The 25116-nt window shown below is 45.9% G+C and overlaps 1 protein-coding gene across 1 annotated transcript in view; it reads right to left on the bottom strand.

The window, feature by feature from the left end:
* Positions 1–16547: 16547 nt before the first annotated feature.
* The window catches only part of LOC132247276 (hydrocephalus-inducing protein homolog), a gene marked incomplete at its 5' end in the record, with an annotated part of 43984 nt that continues 35415 nt past the window's right edge, over positions 16548–25116 (bottom strand). Inside the window, 3 exons of the mRNA XM_059720156.1 lie at positions 16548–17437; positions 21815–21979; positions 22993–23128. Coding sequence (XP_059576139.1) covers positions 17246–17437; positions 21815–21979; positions 22993–23128 — 493 coding nt within the window. The remainder of the gene's footprint in view (positions 17438–21814; positions 21980–22992; positions 23129–25116) is intronic.

The following is a 25116-nucleotide window of genomic DNA, read 5'->3' as shown; positions in this document are numbered from 1 at the left end:
GAGAGTAGTGAGGATGCACAGAACCATACATCATACACCACCAAACTTGGGTGACTTGGATTATGCAGTGGCCTACAAGCTCAGTTACACAGTGGTCAGATAATTTACTGATGAAGGCAGGGAATATTGCAATGGGTAGACTGACGGATAGAGTGCCACATTTTCTGGACATTCTGTCCTTATATTTGAATTCATACACATATTGCCCTAGTCATAGAAAGCCCCAAGATCACATCTATTTTATCCAGTGGAAGGAAGCACCTGCATTTACCAACTGTCCTTGTATCAACCCAAAGCCAACCATTCTGTGCCCCAATATTCATTGCCCTGGTTTTCTTTTGTGTTTTCATTTTCCATTTTCCTAACTAAATCAGCTGGATGTTGCCATCAAAAGAATCAAGAAATTAGAGATGAGGGGAAATCTATTCTTTCATGTAGTCCATCCTCTTTCCTCTATTAATACTGAACTGTCCTCAGATTTTCCAGGATCTTTGTTTTGTCATTGCCTTAAATATCTTAGCTCTGGGGTTTCAACCACTTCCCTGTGGTGCTATTTTTTATTATTGGGACAAATCATGGAGTCCTGACTCAGATAAAATACTTCTTGAAATTAATATGGTTTTGAAGTCAATGGGAAATTTTCCTGAGTTAACAACTCGGGATTTTTTATCAGAATAATTATTTTTGCTGACTGCCTATGGAGCTAACGAAGCTGGAGTAGTGGTAGATTGGGAAGTGGCAGCTCATAGATCTCAGTGTCATTTGGAGGTGGCAATATTGGTCTCACACTAGGCAGCTGTTCTGGATTTTTTGTTATGGGGAAGATATGCTGGGTTAATGGTTTTTTGCCTTCTCCATGGCCTGTCTGTGCTTCCCAGTGTCTCCTGTATTCAGATCAGTGAATGTGACATGTCTTTTGGAAACTCTACTAGAATTAAAAAAAACAAAACCAAAGCTTACTGTTGGCTCACACAGAAGGTGTTGGTTCCCTCTTCTTGACTCATACTACTCTCACTGATCTTATGCCTTTGTTATCAGGTTCCTTTGTTTTATTTATTATCTGTGTCAATGTTTTTAGGAGGTGCATGGAGACAGGAGAAGTGCCTGAGGGATCACAAAATTCTCTCTCAGCACACAGCAGGGATAGCCCTGGCTTATATAGAAGCAATTTGTTTGAAACACAACAAGCGTGTCAGCATCTGCCTCCTCTAGCACACAATCTGAAAGGGCTTTTGTTCCATGGTTGGCTCAGGAGTTCAAACCTAGGTGTGGCAGGCTACAGATAAAGGGTAGAGCTCAACTCAGCTGCACCATTCCTTCACAGAGGTGCTTCTGGGAAGAACCATTAATATGGCTGCTAGGGTAAAGGAAGAGAGGAGAGGAAGGAATGGCCAAGATGGGTCTGTATTACATCTGTGGCTGGAGAGTTTTCAGTTCTTTTTCTTCCTGTACTGACCTATTTGCTTGTGTGTAGTAAAAGAGTCTGCTGGCTGGCTTTCTGTATTCTTGAGTCACTGCTATATTTGGCAACTGTTGATCCATTGGATCATGGTGTACATGCAAGAGGTCTGTGACCATCACACCAGGACCTTCAATGCATATGCCTAGGCAAGAGTATGGAGGAGTGGAGGGTGCCCTAGACCCACCTTCCCCACTTTAGATCGAGACAGAGTCCAAAGACCCGACAGAGTCCAGACATTCAGTCCCTCATTGCTACTTATCGAGTTAAATGAAGGCCTACTGAAGTAGTAACACTTTATACAGACCCTCCTTCTTCTGAGTCACTGCTACTGACTATGTTAAATAGAAACCAGTTGGAGAAGTAACACAGTGCATTAAGTCTCCTCTTGCTCTGTCATTGCTACTGATCAAGTTAAAAGACTACCAGAGAAATGTATTGAGCCTCATACTGGATGCTTGGACATCTGCCATCAGGGACCCTGAGCTACAGAGTGAGAACAGGATCCCACAGAGGGACTCAAGACCTGGTGCCTCTGTTCCATGCCTTCTATGCAGGTCTGTGTTGAAGGAGGAAGAAGAATCTGAAGAATCAGTGGACTGTGCCTGCCACTTTAAGGGCTGAGCCAAGCAGCCGGCAGGTGCTTGATTGTGGGGGCCATTTTAAATCTCTGGGTGCCTACATGAACAGAACAGTTCACTTCTGGGAGGCAGGCAGTAACACTGCCTGGCTGCAAGGCTGCATGCAACATCCTGAAGGTAAGGGCAGGAGCTGTAGGGGATGGTTCGGAGGCTCCTGGTCCTGGGCATGACCTAAAACTGCACCCTGCTGGGAGCGGGTGGCCTGGTGGGGCTTCCAGTGACGCGGAAGTCTCCAGGAAATTCCAGGCCAGTTACCACCCTGGTGAAAGGTGGGTCGGGGCACCTTAATAACCCCAGCTCCCACAACCAGGTGGGTCACCCCATAACAGAGACAAGAAGGCGGACCCAGGTAAGAGAGTGGGCTATAGACTCAGAAGCCTGACTTAGAATACCCTCAACTGGTCAATGCTGGGGTCAGAACCAGAAGGGTCAAAAGGACCAGGGGCCCACTGCGAGGGGTGCCCAGAGCTGAGGGCCTGGGGTTTCTGACTGGCCTGGGAGGTAAGGCCAGGGCCTGTGTGGCCAGAGGTCCCGGGGGGACCACACCCGAGAAGGGAAGGAGTTCAGGGAGCTAGGCAGCCCAGAATGAGGGTGGAGGAGGCCGCCTGATTGGAGGGATCTAGTTGGGATCTGGATTGGAGGATTCTGGGGCCCAGTGTGGGGCCATGAGGTTAACATCTGTGGATGCCATCTACAAGGCTTGGGCTGCGGTGTAGGGGAGGAACGGAGCCACAGATAGCACCCCTCTGGCATCGGTGCAAGAAATGGGCAACCTCCTGCCTAATTAACATCCTAATTAGGTATCATCAAGGCATGGCAGGAAAGAAGGTGGGCAGTTGGCCCCGAAACAGGTGGGTGGGCCAATGGCAGATCAGCCCCAAGAAGGCCCCCGTTACAATCACCAAGGAAGGGAACATGCTTGTAAATACAGCAGTGCAAAGGAAGACACCCTCTACTTCCTGTGTGTGCAGGTACCTAATATTTATCGCTGGAACTGCTATACAGACACAAGGTAGAGCACCAGTCAGTGAAGGTCAGGGGCTGTCTCGCTGCAGAGAATCCTGAGCTTCCATTGCAGAGTTTGCTTCCACTGAGGTGCCTGTTCTTCTTCTGCTTGCCTGTTTGGCATGATTCCTTATGTTGATGGCTCCCCTGAGAGCATGGACTGAAATGGTGACCATTTAAATAGCGTACACAATGGAGGATGTTACTCACATACCGCCTCTCCCCCCTGCAGAAATCCTGACATTCCACCCCTTGCATAAGATGGAAGGATCTGTAAAAAGCCTACCCAGAGGACATGTGGAAACTGAGGACATTCAGTTATAAGGCTGAGGTTTTATATTTTCTCATGGTATGAAAAAGAGTTGCAAGTCAAGTATGCTAACACGCAAGGAATTTTTTGTAGTAATCCAAACATCCCAGCCACTTGATTCCAGTTATTTTTTAGGATGGCATTCTGTTGTTCACACTGACAGAATAAGGCTTCACTGACATAGCATCATTTATTTAATATTTAGTGTAACCCATTAACTGTAGTCCCTTAAGAAGGTGCTGATAATAACTCCATAGTTAAAACTGAGCAATAAATCTTGAGCTTTAAAACAAGTTTTCTTGTTTGTGATTTCACATACTGTTGCAGAATACACATGTTCAGAAACTAAATTAAACACATTATGCGTTTTGTGCTTTTAAACTGACATTTTTGGCACACAGGGGCTTTATCTCTTTACTGATCACAGCTAAGAAAAAAATGACTTCGCATCCTATGCCTTGCTTCAAACCTAAATGTGAATTGTTTGGACAACTGTTTAACTTACACACAAAATTATATTTGTATAACACTAACATTTCTACCCAAAATTTAGGGTTCCAGTGTTAAAAAGGAACTAAACTTGGAATCTAAATGTATTCTCCCAAGCCTAAATTTGCACATGTACACCATAACTGTATCACAGACTGTGTATAACCAGTCACCTGCTCTGAATATACAACCTTGAGGCCAGTTATAGAATTTGAACCAGATCCAACTCTTCCCCAAGCCCGTGTGGGGGGCAGCACCTGGTCAGCTTCCAGTGCGGGGGCTCAGAGAAGAGTTGGATCTGGTGGGTATTGTCTGCGAGCTGGGACAGCACCCACGCAGCTAGCACTCAGCCCGGGTGGCCCCAGGGGCCACGGCAGAGGGAAGGACTGCTGCCCCCCCCCACCCTGCAGCTCAGGGGCTACATAGCCCAGCGGCAGCTCACAAAGGCAGGCTCTGCTGAGAAGAAAAAAAAGTGGCAAGGGGCCTGATCCTTTTTTTTTTGTTTTGCTTCCTGAGGAGCCTGCCTACTTTTCTCATGGCCAGCAGGAAAGCCACTGGTAGGACCTGAGCTGCAGGGAGCCCCGGACCTTCCTTCCGCAGCGGCGGCACTCCTGGGGCCACCTGGTGGGTAGCTAGCGGGCAGGTGCTGCCTGAGCTTGTGGGTAACACCTAGTCAGACCCAACTGTTCCCTGAGCCCGAGGTAGGGCAGCACCCACCCCCTAGCAGCCCGCCTGGGCAGCCCCGGGGGGTGTCGCCACTGAGGAAGGAAGAACTGGGGCTCTCTGCAGCACTAGGGCTTCTCTGTGCACCAGCAGCTTGTCTCCCAGCTGTGGGAGAGGTGGGCAGGCTCCAAGAAAAAAAAAAAAAAAAAAAAGGATCAGGCCCCTCACTGCTTCTGCCTTCAACCTGTCTCTCTTGCAGCAGGGGGGTGAGCTGTCAAAGGCTGCAATCTAACAAATAAATACCTGAGTTGCAAACTAAACTACATGCGGACATAGTTTAGTTTGCAATATAGCAAAATCATTTAAATTGTAAAAAATACCCCCACACATTACAGCGTGACAATTAAATTGCAAAAAGGGCCAATTTTCATCACATGTACAAGTGCCCATAATGATTTCCCTCCCAATGAAGCAAGCAAGCATGCTTTCGGGAACCTCAGTAGTCAGGTGTAACAGGAATCACAATGTGCATATTCCAGATAAGAACAAAACTAGCAGGGTGAAGCTGGATGAACACAATAAGACATTTTCCTTTTACATCTTGAACGTGATCACCTGTCTTTTACTTCTCCTCTTGTTGCCACTAAATCTAATCTTATTCAATCAGTGGAGCTGCCTGTCTGAACCCAGCAAGGTCACTGACCCATCACTGTTCCAAAAACTTCAATCAATAGCTTTTTCTCCTAAAGTGTATGTTATAATCCTTAGGTATTACTGCAAAAATGCTGGGATTCATGATTAGTTACCAAATAGGTGAGAGGAAGTCACAACTCTTTTTTGCAGAAAAATCCAAACCAAATGGTATCACTTAGCATCCTCCAGCCACCAAAGGAAGCACTGGGTTACTTCACAAATTTTGAATGTTATTGGAGTGGGGAAGGCATTGCCAACTGCTCTTTGCCTATTTTTCTCCAAAGACTGGTCTCAATCACTATGTAGGTAACTATGAATCCCACCACATAAGATCTTTGTCCAGCAGGATAGGTGAACAAACAATGCTAAGGTCATCTAACAGCTAAGTTAACTAACAGTCTGTGCACGTTCTGCTCTCAGATACAAGTGTACAGTTCCATCTGACATCAAAATATATCAGAGAGCAGATTTTAGCTCTTTGGCTAACAGAGAGTCATTCAGTCATTTAACTCCTTCTATTCTATTACAGATATTTTGCATGATCTGCACAACAACCTGTCAACTCACCATGAGGTCCAACTTTTAGTCACTCATCATGAATCTTCCTCCTAATGCTACTATCAAAACAAACAACTACAATGTTTTCTGATCAACAAAATGCATACAGCCCAGATTATGTCCATGTGACACACTTACTGCACTCATAATGGCATCCTCAGCCATTCCATGCTGCTTTGCAAAGGCTGCCTTCTAAACTGGAATCACTGTGCTTGAGCACATAGTGCTGTGCACTGTAAATTTACCATGTTGACATGGGCAGAGAGAAGAGTTCCTATGGCTCAGTTCATTAATAGGGAACAAGCAACACTGGTTAAATGCAGTTATTCAAACAGCAGCAGTCATTAACTTTCAAATTGTAAAGCAGGGTGTGCCAAAGCCTACATGCTTGTCAAGGAAAGCTGAAACACACCCATAAGTCTCCAAAACAATGCTGAAGATGACTGCTACACAGTGCTAGAGCACAGCACGTCAAGCATGTCTTGTCACAGAATTATCACTGCAATTATATCTGTCAGGGGTAGCATGGGCAGCCTCTGCGTATGGCACATAGCAGATTGGGTAGGGAGCAGCAGATCAGGCAGGGGAGAGGAATCAGAGTGGCATTCAGGAAGGATGCGGGGCTTGCTTCAGGTCTGCCAGAAAGGTTGACCCCTGCTGACATGGGCAGATGTAGGACTTTGAAAATGTGGGTGCAGATAGTGTGCATCACCACATATGACATTTTCCTCCACTTAAAGAGAAACTAGAAGATTTACTAACATGCTAGGGGTTCGGTGCTATATTATTCAGTTTAAGCAAAAACAAATATAACTTTATGAGAATGTTCACCGATTTGCTAGATTCGATATTATCTTTAAAAACACAAGAAACTAGAGGCAAAAATGGTCAAAATAGTCATTAGTCCTGTAGTCATTATAGTTAAATGTACATCTCTTATTCAAATTTGTAAAGCAAAGTCTACTCTTCTTGAGAGTGTCGACAGTGCTTCCAATACTTCGCCGTCAATCATTTCTACACCTGAGTTAATGTTACTGCACCTGACTTAAGTTTTTTAGTTTGAGCATGAAACAATCTGCAGGGCTGTGAAATAGAAGAGATATTACCAGGAATCAAAGGAGGGTGAAACTGCACCACTTCATCCCACCTGGATCTACCCTTGCCCACTGGTATAAGTGAAATACCACAAAATTAGAGAATCCTTACACAGAGCTCCCACTGTAGAGGACAAACCTTTTGAAAATGTTTCCACAACTCCCTCAATGACACTTAAAGCTTTTTGAGACACTGAGCTGCTGCCTTTGCTGTCCATTGGACCTCTGATCGCAGGTAGCATTGTTCTTAGAGGTTCTAGGACAGTTTTGATACAAGGAATCACAGAGCTCAAACATGAGGGCTGTGCATTAGCAAAGCATGCCATCCATGCAGGGCAAAAAGACCATTGCTAATCACCCAATTTTATTGCTCTTATTGATTCTTCAAAATATTTGTAGGGATTGCTATGAATTGGACCTTATAAATCAGGGCAGCAAGTCACTGGAGAGGTTGAAGCAGGAGCACTGTTAGCCCACCTGGCACTAGCTTTAAAATCTGGCACCCATATTTCTACAGATAGCAAAAAGGCGACATAGGTAATAACATAGCAAATGAACTGCTTAGAGGGCTGTCAATCCCTAACTAGTTATAGGAACCTGGAAGAGACAGGTAAAAGCCAGAAAGTGCAGAGGATGGAGACTCTGGAAGTGAATTTCCCCTCCTTTAACCCTTTTGTAGCAGAAAGCCCCCTTTCCTCTTGCCTGCAGTTGCTCTCCCCTCCTTGGATATGTTTTTCCTCTTCTACCTTTTCTTCCTTCCTCTTTCTTTCACTTTAAGATAAGGAATTGTGTTTTAAAATTTGTATGTGTGCATTTTGTATCTCCCCGTGTATTTTGGTATTTTTATCTATTTGTGTGCCATGGCATTTGTAGCTTATATTTTATACCCCTCGCCTTTCAACTTTCAACTATAAATGTGTTTAGTAACAATGTTAACAAGGGCAGGAGTCAAACTGCCACTTCCCTGTATCAGGAGAGCCCCTGAAAGAGCCAGTAAATCAGTGATTGAATGTGTAACACTGTAGCAGCAGGCAGCAATTAACACCTAGGAAACTGCAGATCAACCAACAGAAGAACTCAATAGAAGACAATGTAGCAACCAGGATATCTCTAAACCTCACTGATTAAGGGCTAGAAGCCCTGGCCTGAGTTAATCAATGCCGGGGACCAACTTTTGGGCTGAATATCTCCAGATCGACTGCTCCCAGAGCGCTATTCAAAATTCATCAACGGACTCCCAAACCTGCACCTACATGCAGACGACCCCTGGGACTGACAGATGCCATCCAGTAGCCACCGAGGGGGGAAGTCCCACGAGGGTCAACAACCCCTGGATTGGGCAAACCTGAAAACTGGGGAGTCACCAAAGTCTGCCAAGGACAGATAAAAAGCAGTGAATAGTGACCCTCAGTGGCACCCTCTTGATCTTCAACTCGACCAGCACCCGACCTGTCCAGCCAGAAGGACCAGCCGGCGACCCCCTTTTGGAGGATAACACCACGCTGAAAGAAGCCTCGACTGGCCATCGACGGCAGACTCCAGCGCTTGTAGGACAGGTATGCCTGACTCTTGTAGCTTGCTACTGTGCGTGTGTGGGGGGGGCAGCCCCAAGGTTTATGATTTAACTTCATTACAGTGTTTCAATCCGCCTAATAAACCAGAATTTTAAGGATCCCAAGTTGGACATTTGTAGCCAACATTATTTGGTGGAGAACGCAGGCATTATTCTAGGATTATTAGCAGATTGGCAATTGGGGAGACTGTGTCTCCAGATAGAACCCACATCCACGGAGGTGGGTGGGCAATAGTCACCCAAGGGGGTGGACAGACTCAAGGAGGGTCTGGATTTAGAAGTCACCCAAGGGGGTGGACTAGGATTTAGAGTCACCCAAGGGGGTGGGCAGACCCAAGGAGGGTCTGGATTTATTAGTCACCCAAGGGGGTGGACATAACCCAAGGAAGGGATTTGGTTGTAGAACTGCAGGGGCAGGGCAGAGTTGTTTGGGAGCGCGAGGGCTCAAGGAAACTGACAGGCTTGAGGCATGTTGAGGAAAATGTCTTTGTTTAGGAAAAAAAACCCTAAGGTTGGAGCAGGAGGCCAAGAAGATAAGTGGGTACAGAGGGAGGAAATTTCCCCTCTCCATAGGGAGATTCTGAAGGCTGGACCCAGCCCATGGAGGGAGGATGTGTGCACCCCAGGCTTTTCCATAGGGGACAATGAATCCCAATTTGAAAGATTTTGCCTTTGTGAAAAACCCTCGGTTCAAAGGCAACACAGTGCCTTGGTCTGGCTGCTACGGCATGCTGTAAAAACAGCAGTTGAGGAAAAAGCTCAGCGAGCCTCTGAAATTGAGGAAAAGGAGGAGCTAATCCAAATTCTAAAAGATAGATGTGTCCAATTGGAAACCAGTAATCAGACTCTAAAGGGGTTGTCTCGGAACTTGGAAAATGAAAATGAGCAATTGAGAAAAATAAATCAAGACAATGCCCAACAATTGGAATTATTGGACCAAGAAAAGGCTAGCCAAGAAGCCTTGTAAAAATTGGTAAAGACAATGGCTAAATATCAAGACGAGAAGGGAGCCAAGGTCAACCATGGCCCCTGTCTAAATACCACTAACCGTTTGAAAAAGGAACTCCAGGAGCGCAGCTTGCAAGTAGCAGCTATCATCCGGGAAGACCAAGCCAGGGATCCAGACATCCCCTTCAATCCAGGAGAGATTTGGGGTGGGGAGATGTGGAAAGATCCAGAGGATACAGGGGAGCCCTCTCCTGAAGACCCCAAGTCTGATCAGGAAAGGACCCTGGTGCCTGAGGTGAGCGCAATCACGTGGACCTCACTCACTCGGGATGCTCAGAGAAAACCCACAGAAACCACACAGGTAACAGTCTCCCTCAGGGGAGCTGATCTAGCAGCCCTGGGCAAGACCCTGGGATCTGCTAACATTAGGAATTTGGGACAGTGGTTGCAGAAATCCCTGAATGTAGTGGACTGTGAAACCCTGAGTGTCCGGGAATGGCACCGCCTACTAAGGGCTTGCGCCACCCCAGAGATTCAGGCAGCTATGGATCAGGAGGACAGCTTTGGGGGAGACAATATTCTCTGGAGCATAGTGGGTTTGGGGATCAGTTTGGGGAGAAAGACATTTAAGGGACAGTTTGGGGCTAGCCACCAGACACCTGGGAAACCTGTTAGGGACTATGTGATCTGGTGTGTTATGTTGGGATTGCTGTCAGGGACGGTTCTTCCCCTAGACAAGGAGAACAAACGGACATTGGACATAAGAAGCATAGATTACCCTCCTGGGTTTTGGAAGGAGGTACAGGAAGGCATGCATCAGTCCATAATTGGACTGATGGGGCTGCTCCGAGAGACCGGGAGATATGTGCTGGGAGAAGTCCTAGCCTGGGCTCAGGATGCAGAGAGGTTAGTTGGACATCAAGGTGGGGCGATTGCAGCCACCCAGTTCAGAGAAAAGCTTAATGACACACCGAATTATATGGTTACTATGCTAATGAAAGTGCCTACCCCAAAACTGATAGGGGGGTTGGGGGTCCAAATTATTGCCCCAGCCCACACTGGGTTAACCCGAGGGTATCAAAGGAAAGAGAGGGGGAAAACGGGATTCGGTCAGCAGCGTGGAAGTTTTTAATGCAGCATGGGGAACCAAAAGGGAGATGGCATGGAAAGCCTGTAGCCGAGCTGCTTATCAGAATGGCAGAGCTGACTGGGGAGGGAGCAACACCTCCCCTTTCTAACAGGGTAGCAGCCTCAGCCCCGGTCTCCGAGGAGCACTGACGGAGCCCCCGTAATGGGAACCCTGAGCAAAGCCCTGGCTCATGGGAGAAATTGGGGACTCTCAGTTGGGATCCAGGAGGGAGACCCCGAATACCTGTTACGGTGGGAACTCAAGAGCATACCAGTGCACTCCTGGACACCGGAGCTGCGCTAAATGTATTTGGGAGGAAAATGGGACCTAAATCATGTGTCCCAACTGAAACTGCTTAAGGGGGCAGAACAGATTTAACCCTGAATCTAGCCTTGTTAATAGGATTCCTTGTGTCATGAGGAGAGCATCCCAGTGACTCAGCTTGGAAAAAAAAAAAAAAAGTGAGCCACCAACCACTTGACCCTCGAGAAACAGGGTAACCAATCTCTTAATCCTGCCGGCCACCCTTCTTGGCTAGCAGGAAGGAACGGCTCTGAGTTGTTGGAAAATACACATCGGATGGGCTGATCAGTGCCCACCCCGATGTTGAAGCAGGAAAAGGCCAAAAAAATCCTCAACTTAGGATGACCACCCTCCTGTAGGTAACTGCTCCACTTTTTCAGTATAAAAGAAAAGCACCCAAAGAATGGAAAATGCTGTGTGCACTGCCACTGCACATGTCAGCATTGCACTTTGTAAATATGAATAATCAGCCACTGCAAGGAGTTTTCCTTGGCAGGTTTGTGCGTGTTTGTTTTCTTTTGCAGAAACCAGGGTGTAGTCAAAGGTGACCGACAAACCACGAGGCTTCATTACCATCAGCAGCATCTTCCTCATCACAGCCATGGCAAAAATTGTCTTGTCTGTTTGTGTTGTCTTGTTATATGTTTTGTGTTTGTTTGTTTGGTTTAAGTTGTCACAGTTTAAATACATATGATATCATAAAAATATAATAAGAATAATTGGTAATACCCCCTCTAAAAATTAAACCTGTCTGTGGATCCCAGACCAGAACACTTCCATCCAGTTGGACTGGAAAGTTGTTCTGATATTTGAAACAAGGGCAGCAATTCTCAAAAGGTTTTATATTCCACTTGGTTAGCAAAACGATATTTATTAAAGGTCATGTGTACTTTGTTTTTTGGGTTTTGTTTTGTTCTTTCTCTGTACTTCTCTAAAGGATTTAAATGCTATTTAGAATATCAATATAACAAGATGTGTGTAAAAAACTGAGTTCAAAGTCATATTTTAATAAACAAAGAGACAACTATACCACTGTAACTGTTCAAATCAACCTTGTTATGTTATTTTCTCTCTCCCACCCCCCAAGGCTTTTCTCTTTCTATTTCTTTTAACTGCCTAAGTTTTGTTTTAACTTCAAACCAGCTGAAGATGACACACCTCCTGTCTATATAGCTGAACAATGGTGTTCAAACAGTATAGTGACATCGCACTTGTGTAACGCCGATGTCGGGGGGGGGAAATAATGTAGCAGAAAGCCCCCTTTTCCTCTTGCCTGCAGTTGCTCTCCCCTCCTTGGATATGTTTTTCCTCTTCTACCTTTTCTTTCTTCCTCTTTCATAAATTCATAGAGGTTAGGGTAGGAAGGGACCTCAATAGATCATCAAGTCCGACCCCCTGCATAGGCAGGAAAGTGCTGGGTTTAGATGACCCCAGCTAGATGCCTATCTAACCTCCTCTTGAAGACCCCCAGGGTACGGGAGAGCACCACGTCCCTTGGGAGCCTATTCCAGACCTTGGCCACTCGAACTGTGAAGAAGTTCTTCTTAATGTCTAGTCTAAATCTGCTCTCTGCTAGCTTATGGCCATTATTTCTTGTAAGCCCCAGGGGCGCCTTGGTTAGTAAAGCCTCACCAATTCCCTTCTGTGCCCCCATGATGAGCTTATAGGCAGCCACAAGGTCGCCTCTCAACCTCCTCTTGCAGAGGCTGAAGAGGTCCAGGTGCCCTAGTGTCTCCTCATAGGGCTTGGCCTGCAAGCCCTTAACCATACGAGTGACCCTTCTCTGGACCCTCTCCAGGTTATCCACATCCCTCTTGAAGTGCAGTGCCCAAAATTGCACGCAGTATTCCAACTGCAGTCTGACCAACGCCGGAAAGAGGGGAATTATCACCACCTTGGTTCTGTTCATCATGCATCTGCTGATGCACGATAAAGTGCCATTAGCTTTTCTGATGACTTTGTCACACTGATGACTCATGTTCATCTTGGAGTCCACTAGGACTCCAAGATCCCTTTCCACTTCCATGCCTCCAAGCAGGTCATTTCCTAGGCAGTAGGTATGCTGGACATTTCTCCTCCCTAGGTGCAGCACTTTGCATTTCTCCTTGTTGAATTGCATTCTGTTGTTTTCTGCCCATATGTCCAACCTGTCCAGGTCTGCTTGTAATTGTTCCCTGCCCTCCGGTGTGTCCACCTCTCCCCACAGTTGTGTCATCCACAAACTTGGACAGAGTACACTTCACTCCCTCGTCCAAGTCGCTGATGAAGACATTGAAGAGTATCGGTCCAAGGACCGAGCCCTGCGGGACCCCACTGCCCACACCCTTCCAGGTCGATACCGACCCATCCACTACGACTCTCTGGGTATGACCCTCTAGCCAATTCGCCACCCACCGGACTGTGTAGTCATCCAAGACACAGCCTCTTAACTTGCTCACCAGTATGGGGTGGGATACCGTATCAAAGGCCTTCCTGAAGTCTAAGTAAACAATGTCAACCCGTACTCCTGCATCCAGGTGTTTTGTAACCTGATCATAAAAAGAGACTAGATTAGTTAGGCATGATCTACCTGCTACGAACCCGTTCTGGTTTCCCCTCAGCATAATTTTTCCTGCCAGGGTCTCGCAAATGTGAGCCTTGATAATTTTTTCAAAGACTTTGCCTAGGATGAAGGTGAGACTGACTGACCTATAGTTGCCTGGGTCCTCCTTCCTCCCCTTCTTGAAAATGGGGACCACATTGGCCCTTTTCCAGTCCTCCGGGACCTGGCCCGTGTGCCACGAGCGTTCAAATATTCCCGCCAGTGGCTGCGCAATGATGTCAGCCAGTGCCTTCAGTACCCTCGGATGGAGCTCATCCGGGCCTGCTGACTTAAAGGCATCCAGTTCCTCCAAGTGCCTCTGCACCATCTCAGGGTCTATGCTTGGTAGTCTGGTGCCTTGCTGCTGCCTCTCTACAATCCCAGTGAGAGCCTTGTGTTGCCCCTTGCTTAGGAACACTGAGGCAAAGAACTCATTGAGGAGTTCAGCCTTGTCCCCCCTGTCCATCACCAATTGCTTATGCCCATTTAGTAGAGGTCCTATTCCACCCTGGGCCTTCCTTTTACTCCCTATATATCTAAAGAACAATTTTTTGTTTTCCTTAGCTTGGGATGCCATCCTCAGCTTCATGGTAGCTTTGGCCTGTCTAACTGCCTCCCTACAAGCGTGAGCAGCGGAGGTATACTCCTCTTTAGTAATCTATCCCTGTTTCCACTTTTTATATGCCCCCCTTTTAGCCTGTAGACTGCTCTGGATTTCTCTGGTCAGCCAAGGAAGCCTCTTGGCCCCTTTCCCCCTTTTTCCCTGCATCGGGATCATCTCCCTCTGTGCCCGAAGGATCATTTCCTTAAGGCACAGCCACCCTTCCTGGGCTCCCAACTCTTGAAAACTCTTACTCTGCAGTGCGTCCTTGACTAAACACCTGAGTTCATTGAAACCAGCTTTCCTAAAGTCTAGCACTTTCACCCTATTAGTTACATTACCCACTCGATGTCTTATGGTGAATTCTATTATTTGGTGATCACTGTCCCGCAGGTGACCACCGATCTGTAGGTCTCCTACCATGTCATCCCCCATTGCCAATACCAGGTCCAGTAAGGCATTCCCTCTAGTGGGACCATGTACCTCCTGCGTCAGGTGGAGGTCCTGTACACAGGATAGGAACTTGCATGAATGGTGGGACTTTGCTGTTTGCGTCTCCCAGCAGATGTCTGGGTAGTTTAGCTCCCCCATGACTACCGCCTCCTTAGTTTTTATGGTCTCCGAGAGCTGCCTCTGGAGCCCCAAATCTCTCTTTCACTTTAAGATAAGGAATTGTGTTTTAAAATTTGTAGGTGTGCATTTTGTATCTCCCCATGTATTTTGGTATTTTTATCTATTTGTGTGCCATGGCATTTGTAGCTTATATTTTATACTCACCTTTCAACTTTTAACTATAAATGTGTTTAGTAACAATGTTAACAAGGGCAGGAGTCAAACTGCCACTTCCCTGTATCAGGAGAGCCCCTGAAAGAGCCAGTAAATCAGTGATTGAATGTGTAACACTGTAGCAGCAGGCAGCAATTAACACCTAGGAAACTGCAGATCAACCAACAGAAGAACTCAATAGAAGACAATGTAGCAACCCGGACATCGCTAAACGTCACTGATCAAGGGCTAGAAGCCCTGGCCTGAGTTAATCAATGCCGGGGACCAACTTTTGGGCTGAATATCTCCAGATCGACTGCTCCCAGAGCGCTATTCAAAATTCATCAACGGACTCCCAAACCTGCACCTACATGCAGACGACCCCTGGGACTGACAGATGCCATCCAGTAGCCACCGAGGGGGGAAGTCCCACGAGGGTCAACAACCCCTGGATTGGGCAAACCTGAAAACTGGGGAGTCACCAAAGTCTGCCAAGAACAGATAAAAAGCAGTTAAAAGTGACCCTCAGTGGCACCCTCTTGATCTTCAACTCGACCAGCACCCGACCTGTCCAGCCAGAAGGACCAGCCGGCGACCCCCTTCTGGAGGATAACACCACGCTGAAAGAAGCCTCGGCTGGCCATCGACGGCAGACTCCAGCGCTTGTAGGACAGGTATACCTGACTCTTGTAGCTTGCTACTGTGCGTGTGTGTAGGGGGGCAGCCCCAAGGTTTATGATTTAACTTCATTACAGTGTTTCAATCCGCCTAATAAACCAGAATTTTAAGGATTCCGAGTTGGACATTTGTAGCCAACACTTTTAAACATGCTTGATGAGGCTTTAGTTTTGCACATGGTGTGGACAGACAAAATACATCAATGTAATCAGCATACTACGCATTTAACAAGTAGCAGACAGACGGAATACATCTCTAAACTGAGGTAACTTTACCCAGTCCAGAGAAGAATTAGCCCTGAAAGAATCAGGTGTTATTCTTTACTGATACAAGGTCAGGTTTCAGCTGTCTGATCCCATCCTAGGGTAACCTAGCTCACTGCATACAATTGAAACAGTGTAGTAGCACATACCACTTCAGGGCAGCTGCACAATCTATTCCTGATCCTGGTATATTTTTACATTAGATTGATATATTAGTGTAATTATCTTAGAGTATATGAATGTCTGCCCAAACCCAGTTGGACACAACTTCACAGATAGTGGGTCTAGTTAGGCTCTATCAAACTCCTCAGGCCATATCTAGTCTGGATTTGGGACTCTTTAGTATGGAGAAGAGAGGGCTCAGGGGGGACTTGGTGCTAGCCTGCAACTTCATAGGAGGGGTACATCGGGACTTGGGAGAGCATCTGTTCACCAGAGCTCCCCAAGGGATAACAAGGTCTAATGGCCATAAACTCCAAGAAGGCCAATTTAGACTGGATATTAGATAAAAGTTCTTTATGGTGTGTGTGTGTCCAGGGTATGGAACAAACTCCCCCCACAGGTGGTGCAAGCACCTACTTTGGATTCCTTCAAAAAACACCTGGATTTATTTCTTGCTGGGTTCACTTGATCCCAGCTGACTTGCCCTGAAGCCAGAGGGGTGCTAATCAATGTGACTATCTTTTTCTGATGATATTCCCCAAAGACATGGAGATACTCTGGGATACTAGATTCCTAGTCTTCCCCTTGGGTGCTTTGGTGAACAGATATTCTCCTAGCCCCTAATGTTTGCTCCTTATATACTTAGCTGCCACTAAGTCCCCCCAGAGTCTTCTCTTTTCCAGGCTGAACAGTCCCATGTCCTTCAGCCTCTCCTTGTATAACCTCTAATCATTTGTGTGGCCTTCCTTTGGGCCACTACAAAATACACAGACCCTGTATCAACTTCTTGGTTGTTCACTGTTTGTATAGTTTAATGTTTAAACACAAAGTAGCTTCTATTCAGTGACCCAGATGCCAAGACCCTCAGTACATGTAGAATCAGTATACATCCAGCTCATCTCCCCATCATTAATATGTGGCAGGTCTTTCATGTCCCATGTAGCTAAAGCTCTGTGCGCAAAGTTGGAGCACAAGCCAGAAGTCATGTGTATGGCCCCAACAAGAGAATCTATGTGGACAACCTTTTTAGGAACAAAGAGATAAGATGTCCTCTGACTTCATCATATAGGTACATACACACAAGTAGCACAGCTAAACTCCCTGAGCTACATCAAAGGCAAGAGCATGATTATAAAGATGGGCAATGGCCCAATTCTGCTCTTACATACTCTGTGACATTAATGGGGGTTGCCCAGGTACAAGCAAGAGCAGAACAAGAGCTGTTTTCTTGGTGTACAGTCATGCACATTTTGCTTTCTCTTTGAGATAATTTTGAGAAGTATGCATATAAAAATCAGGTCACAGGCTGTCACAATCAAAACATTCCAAGTCACAGTTTCATTTCAAAATAGCCCCACAGCACACTTACCATCTGTGCCCGAAACCATGCAGGAATAACAGTCTGATTAGAGAGGTGGAGTGTCCTGGAAATATCCTTTAAAACCTGGATGTTGCCGAAATCTATCTGAGCGGGATACACATAGATAACTGGGCCTTCTCCAGTACTCACTAAATGGATCTTCTGCTCCAGGAAACAGGGAAAAACAAAAATATGAAAGGTTGAAAAGGAACATTTCATTCACATTATATTTCTTGACTGTAGCTGTGTTTGCAGTCCCTCAACACAACAGATTGGCAGGGAAAGACAGAAACAGATCTAGAATTTTAAGTGATCTTAATGTGAAGGTTAGATTAGTAACAGCTGAAGACAAGGAAATCTATTGCCCTGTGTTTGCCTTACTCCACCATGCCATCCACATTTGTTCTCCAGCTTCTCTTCTCCACCTATTTGCCTCTTTCTCCTCTTTCTCTAGCCCATCTCCACCCATTCTTATTGCTCCTTCATGTTCTCCCAATACTTCCCTATAACTTAGCTTTTCACTTGTACAGCATATGTGTAACTTGGGAGTAACTCAGTTAAAGTTGATGGTTACACTAGTGTAAGCAAGGACTTTAAGTTCTCTGCTGTAAGAATCATGCCTCCTATTTGTCTCTGAAGTGTGCAAAAGCATGAGAAATTTAAATGGTACCACCTAACTTGTAGATTGCTCTTCTGTAAATCTGCTGTCCTGAAAATCTCAACCTTGATGTAACCAGGTTTGTGCTCCAGGGGTGGCTGCAACGCCCCCTTGTGGCCATGAGAACCTTAAGCTGCTCCAGCTCTATAGTGCCTTCCCTTCTTACTTTCCTGCCATACCTTGATGTAATTGTTTGATTGGAAGGGAGGCTGCCTAATGGGTCCTAAAGCAGGCCCCAGATGCCAGCTGGTTCTTCCTGGCTCCTGTTGGTCTCCACCCTGCCCTCATTAGGTGGACCCTGATGGCCTGTCAGTGCCCTTCCCCAGGGCACCTGTTAGCCTGAAGAGCAAATCATGGCCTCCAACCTCGCCAACAACCATGACCATGCCTCACAGGTGATGTCACTTAATAATTTTGGTGGGTACTGAACCCCAGTCTGATACCTGGACACCTCAGACCTTTACACCTTGATCGGAGCTTCACCCTTCCCAGCCTCAGCCCCTTTTCTCTCGCTGGTTTCCTTAACTTACGCCTACTGTGCTTAGCCTGGCTTCTGGATTCCAACCCTTGATTGCCTCATTTGGCTTTGTCTTTGCCCTGTCCTGGGAAATACACTTGCTGAGCCTGCTTGTGTTCCTGGTCCCCTGACCCTTGTCTGTCCTTTTGTGCACAGGATCCCCTGGCACTGGCTCTGCTCTTCCTGGGCACTAGGCCCCCTGGCCATTGTCTGGCTCCTGCCCAAGTTCGGCTTCAGCCTTTCTCGCTTTCTGTCTCTAGGCTCCAACTGCCCCCTCAGACCTAAGGTATGCCCTGAATGAAGGCCCCTAGCAAGGTCCTAAACATTGACATGACCCTGGCACTTTGTTGTAGATAAAATTACCATGTGCCCCTCAGATGCCTGGCTATGGCCCCCACACACTCCCCTTTCAGCCATGCCCAAACCGCTGGTTGAAACTGGCTACAACACAAACTAAATCCCTTCTTGGTTTGAACATAAACAATGGCCACCTGCCTGCAAAACAAGGCCTCCCCTTACCCTAGGTAGTATCCCTTTGTAGGGCAACAGCATTCTGCTTGCCTTCAAGATAGCCCCAGTGACAGCTAAGAGCTCTCCTGCATTGCTCCTGCTCTGGAGCTCTTGGCTGGAGGGCCAGACTGCCTCTCCTGACTCAGGGCCTGTGTTTATACATCTCCCTGGCCTGGCCTCCTTTTGGTCAGGGGACTCCCTGAGCTGTTGCAAGTGTTTCCTGATTTAACTTGCGCGCTCAACCCTAGGGTGACTTACTGCTGCTGGCCTCTACTGTAATGATACCTTGTCTCCCCTGCAGGGCTCTAGCCCAGCATGCTACTGTAGCACAGCTGGTTAGGCAGTATTTGTAGCAGGTAAATCCCTGATCCCTGACAGCTCATAATGAGCAGCTTTCCCTGCCTGAGGCTCTTCATGCTGCTCTTTCACCCCAGTGTAACAGGAGCCTTCTGCTCTTTGTTACACTTGGGTCAGACCAGTAGAACAGAGCGGTTGAGTGAAATGGTGATACATATTCCAAGTCATCTTCCCAGTGAATGAAAGGCAACTAATTATATCAATAGTCTTGTTGCACTAGGCTACAGAGTTCATGGGCTCAAAATATCCTCTTCCTAAATTAGAATAAAAATTTAAAAAGCCCAACTGCTGACAAGATGCCATGGAAATAAGAAAGCAAACAATATTGCTTAAATGCTAAGAGACAAGGGGCAGGATCCAGTTTTACTTTATGCACCCAAATAGCATTAACTTTGGCACCCCTGCCCAGATTGCAATGCTATTCCATGTGCAGTGTCAGTGCTCAAGTAGCTATTGAGCACAAGCAGTAGACTGCACTCTGGCATGACAAGTACATGGCTCTATACATACACATACCTCAGTGAGTACAAGCCCTGAAATTGTTTGCAGGTACAAATGCATGGCTAAGTGTTAGATGCCAGAGAAGGAGAGTGCACCATCCATGTTTCATCCCAACAGCCGAGCAGTTAGGGAACTCATCCAGGAACCGGGAGGCTTAGTTTAAGTGCAGCCAGAACTTGCATGTTTCCTACTTCCCAGCACAGTGTTCTAATCACTCTGCCATAGGTAAGACATTATCCACTAGGGCTGTGTGAAATTTCACCAGCAGTTTCATTTCAACGCTGTTTCGACTCATTTTGATTTCGAAACAGCCAAATTGAAATGAAACAGAGAGCTTCGAAACAGCCTCAAAACAAAACAAGGCAAGTTGAAACATTTAGAAAATTTCAAAACGTTTCGAGTTTCAATGCTCAAGCTGGGCTTGCCTGCAAGGAAACAGAAACTAATGTAAGGGAGGGGGAAGCGGGGGGAGGGGAAAGGACTGCTCTCATTATTGACTGTGTAGCTGGCCAGTGACTGTGATCCTTCCCTGAGGTCCCTTCCAATCCCAGTGCTCTGGCAGAGGGATGGAAAAACTGCATAAAAGGCAGCATTGTTTGAACTGCCCTGTTTTGTCTTGGTGTCAGTTGAGTGAGGGTGCACCTTAACACACACACGAGTTTTGCCTGTTAGCAGTCTGAGGTGCAGGGCCCCAGAACCCAGACTCCCCCTGCACCTATCTCCTTAACAGATGGCAGGCTTCATGGCCTCAGCAGGGCCTAGCAGGCCAGCAATTTTCACCCCCCTGTGCTCCAAGACGGACACAGTCCCACAAGCACCCATGTCATGAGTTTTGCCTGTCAGCAGCTAGAGGTGCAGGGCCCCGGAACCCAGAACCCCTACACCGATTTCCTCGACAGCTGGCAGGCTTTGTGGCCTCAGTAGGGGCTAGCAGGCCTGCAGCTTTCATCCTGCTGTGCCTTAACACACACAGTGTCATCCATGTCATGAGTTTTGCTTGTCCGCAGCTTGAGGTGCAGTTTTCCCCAAACCCCTGCACCTATCTTCTTGAAACTTGGCAGGCTTCATGCTGTGAGAAGGGGCTACCACTCCTGCAGGTTTCATCCAAATCAGGACAGAAGTGACAAAGTTATAGGCTGTTTCAAGCTTCTCCATTATAGCCTATGGGCAAAACATCAAAACAGCCTTGAAACAGCAAAACTGTTTTGACAAAACGAAACAGAACGGCAGTTTCAAATCTAAATGAAATTTGAAAAGAAATGTGGTTCCGTTGAAATGCAAGTCAAAATGGAACAGTGCTGTTTCACACAGCCCTATAATATCCACATCTCTTCTTGAAATGGAGCCATTGCATCTTGCCTTTGTTCATTTATTCAATGAATATTGGATTGCAGGAGAGAAGTTTCTGCCCCCCCTTGGAGCACCCACCCAGACTAGAACCTGTAGCAGTAAGGATGAACTCCCTGATGAATAAGCAGTACTAGAACCTGTAGCAGTAAGGATGAATACCACTGAATCCCCTTTTGGACTATAGAAAAGGGAATACCAAAAGACCCAATTTATCATCTCTGCACCATGCACTCCTTTATAGGAAATGATCTTGCAAGGACTCGAGCTTCCTCCACTCCTTTTGACTTCAACAGAAGTGAAGAGTCCTTGGCACTTCCAGGATTTGTCCCTTATTCATCTTTTCTGCAATCCAAGTAGTCTTGGTTTTTTCAGTCTATCCTCACTATTGATGGGGACAGTGCAAGTAACCTAAAATTACTTAAAGTGATATTGCAGTGGTATTTACATACTAATTATGCAAGTTGCTGTTACCCTAGCTTTTGATGTTGCTGGAAAATGCCTGGAAGTGCAAAGAACTTAAATGTTTCAATACAAATATATTTCATGCACCATAAGAACAACAATGGCTGCTCCCAGCAGAGACCTTCACACTCCTGAGGGAACATTAATTCAAACCAACAAAAGACATATTTCATTATGGTCTTACCAGTGGGGATTCTTTGCTCCCAAACACAGCTATGTATGCAGTAGTGTCCTGCTCTCCAGTCACCTGGGATTCTAGTGCTAAAGGGATTTCTACAGAGCTGTGAGGCTGAATAATACCACAAGGCACAGGACTGGAATACAAAACAGTGGGATTCTCCTCAAATTCCTGCACAAAGACATAACCAAAATTTGTCTTCATAATTACTTTTGTAGAAACTCTCAATTTCTGGATACTCTTTTGGTGAGCAAAGTCCATGCTAATGTTCAGTAGATTTAGTCTAATGTGTAGTAAGGAGCATCACCAAAAAAAAAGTTAATCTGTGCTAATGTGCACTAGGGCTGATTATGGCACATAAAATTAGTACCTGTCATTACAGGTACTAAACTTAATATGTGCTGTAATTACAGTGCATTAATGAACATGTAGATGAGCCCTAAGACCCATTTCAAGCATATGCAGGTTTCGTTAGAGAAGATTTGCTCAGTCAAAAGGAAGAGAAGACAGATAGTTGTATTTGCTGGTGCCTCAGAAGATACAGGACAGCATCAATGTGTGGAAACAGAAAAAAGAGTAAGGAAGTACATTTTTGTTTATGATCCTCTAAGACTGTGTCTGCATGGTAAAGTTACTGGGTTTTTTGTTAAGAATTGCTAATTAGCCCACCCAAAACACCACACAGTTGCATCTATGCTGCTTCCAGTTAAGGAGGCAACCTCCTCTTGGACAGGATCTAAAGAGGTATTACGAGCATCAGAGAGTAAGAAGCAAATGTTATGGGCTACATTCAATGGTATGGTATTGTACAGATAGTAAAAAACTGTTGTAAACAAAACTAAATAGATTATAGTATGAATTATTAGAGCATGCCAAGGCACACACCACCAGCTATGGGCTCAATTATCAGCTTTCATCCCTATTTCCCTATGACTTTTAACCTCTCACAGAAAGACACCCCTGCTGGAGATATAGCATTACATCTTTAAATTAATGACTCCTGATTTCCATGCTGTGAGATGCCCTTTCAAGTGACCATGTAAGCCCAAAGACCAAGGATGTTTGAGGCAGGAAACACATGGCACTCAGAGTTGCCTATCATTGTCTAATCCGGAAATCCTCCTCCCATGCTCTAACAGTCCCATGAAAATGGCCAGAGATAAGGGAAGGATGAGATGACAAACCTGAGGGAGAACTCCATAGCATGCTGAAAGGTCGTTGTCATTTATGAGTGTCACCATTTGCTGGTAGGGGTACTTCAGAAAACACCGCCCAAATTTCACAACAGGGTTAACCACATGGAGCGGTGGAACAACACATCTAGCCAAAAAAAAAAAGCATTATATATACCCAGAGAATAGAGAGTTTGTTTATTCCCAGAATATGGTGAACGAAGCATAACACATTTGTCATTGTCACATGGAAGCTTTACATCCATAAGGCCATTGATCATCTTAAAATTCTTTTTATTCACTTTTTAATCAACACCCTCTACTAAAGGACATACGAGGAATCAGCTATGGGTCTCTACACAACAGTGCTCCATCAGTGCCAGCAAGCATTCAGGCAGGGTATAATTTCTCCCCATGGCCTTGCTGGCATGCTGAGCTTCCTTACAGAAGGTCCCTTCACACAAGGCCTCTGAGGAATCTGGCAGTGCCAGCTCCTCCACAGCAATGCTTTCATGATGTATTCTGAGCCCTTATATAACAGTGCCCTGACAGTACCAGCTGGGGCTCCAACCATGTGAAATCCTTCCCAAAAGAAACAGACATAATGACATTAGATAGGACTTGGGGGGTGCAAGATTCCACACAGTATCTGTATAGAAGCAAATTGCTGTTCTCTTGCAGACTAGTGGCCTTTTCTATAAATCTGTCATAGTCACAGTTGAAAAGAACTGCCACATGATCTTACCACTGTAAATGATCACCCATTATCAGTTTCTATAGCTATCTTGATCTTTCACTTAAATAAGTTTGAATATTGGTCATTCATGTTTTCATCTATTTATTTCACTTTACAACAGTGCACCAGCCAGTGACAAGAAGTCTTTGCTGAGTGAGACAGTGAGTGCCATTACCAACCCCCTCATCTCTTAGTCTGTCTCTCAGCCCTCTTCAAATTCCTTGTCTGAAGCCATTTGTTATCCTCACTACTTCTAAGGTGCTAGCAGATTAACAAAAGCTAGCATGCCAAAATTCAAAAATGAAGGAAGGGAGCCAAATTAAGCCAGGCAGTAATTCAGCCTGTTGAGCTTCTGCTGTCCACTTTCAACAAATCTCCTGGGATCTCATCAAATCTTTTTTCCCCAACCAGCTCCCTAGAGTTTCGTGAAGCTAAGACCTCTAATCACCAAGTCATTTCTACAATCAGGTCCCATTAGCTCCTGTGGACCTGGAAGGCCTACATGTCTTTTGTACATGTCTTTATGCTCCATTTTAGCACTTTACCTCTTTCACCTGAACTAGCCTTTTCTTCTCTTTAGCAGAGCTCCACATTTCTAGCATACTGTGATAGACAGTTGGTGCTTCATGGAAGGGAACCCAATCAACTTCTGTACACTATGCCAGGAGTGCTTTTAAGAAAGGTTTCCTCTAAGCCAAGCAATGGCCTGGGAACTTGGTTAATGCCCAACCAGATTTCAACTTCCAGTTTAATGAAGCATTATTAGTTAATTAAGTATAGCCAAGCCTATCGAATCAAGATCTTAAAAGAAAGTGGTCACTCTCAGCGAGGAGAGACAGACAAGTTCTGCTGAGCCATTCTGCCCTACAGGGATCCTGAGACTGCTACTGAGAAACCAGCCCTACCTATTCACTCTTATTTTGCATGTGCTGTTTGCCAGAAGAAGTTGTGTAACCACTTATGGCATGTGCCCAAAGATGCTCTGCCAGGATCTCAGTCTCAGGCATGCCCCAGAGAGTGGTTCTAGGCATGCCTAGCCCTGCTCTAATAGGGACCACGTGACATTTTTTCAGCATCCAGTGCATGCAGAGGAGGCTTGTTTCTCAGAGGTGTCTCATGATTGCTGTGGAGACACTACAGAGATACCCCAGCAGTCAGGACCAAAAGCACAGGAACTACCCTGGCTTGCCGTACGGTTGAGGCTTTTTGCTGGCATCCATCTGAAATAACCTAGAGTTCCTACCATAAGATCTTGCTTGGAAAGGGTGGCCTTTGTTTCTTTCTGAGCTTTTTCTTGTCTTCTCATTCTGCCTGTGGCCCTGCATCGCCTACACATTATCTTCTGGATCATTACACCAAAACATGAATCAGGATTTAAGACTGATTTAATGACAGACAAG

Source organism: Alligator mississippiensis, unplaced genomic scaffold, assembly GCF_030867095.1.
Source record: "Alligator mississippiensis isolate rAllMis1 unplaced genomic scaffold, rAllMis1 scaffold_120, whole genome shotgun sequence".
Taxonomy (NCBI): Eukaryota; Metazoa; Chordata; order Crocodylia; family Alligatoridae; genus Alligator; species Alligator mississippiensis.
This window is presented reverse-complemented; position numbering and strand designations above follow the sequence as displayed.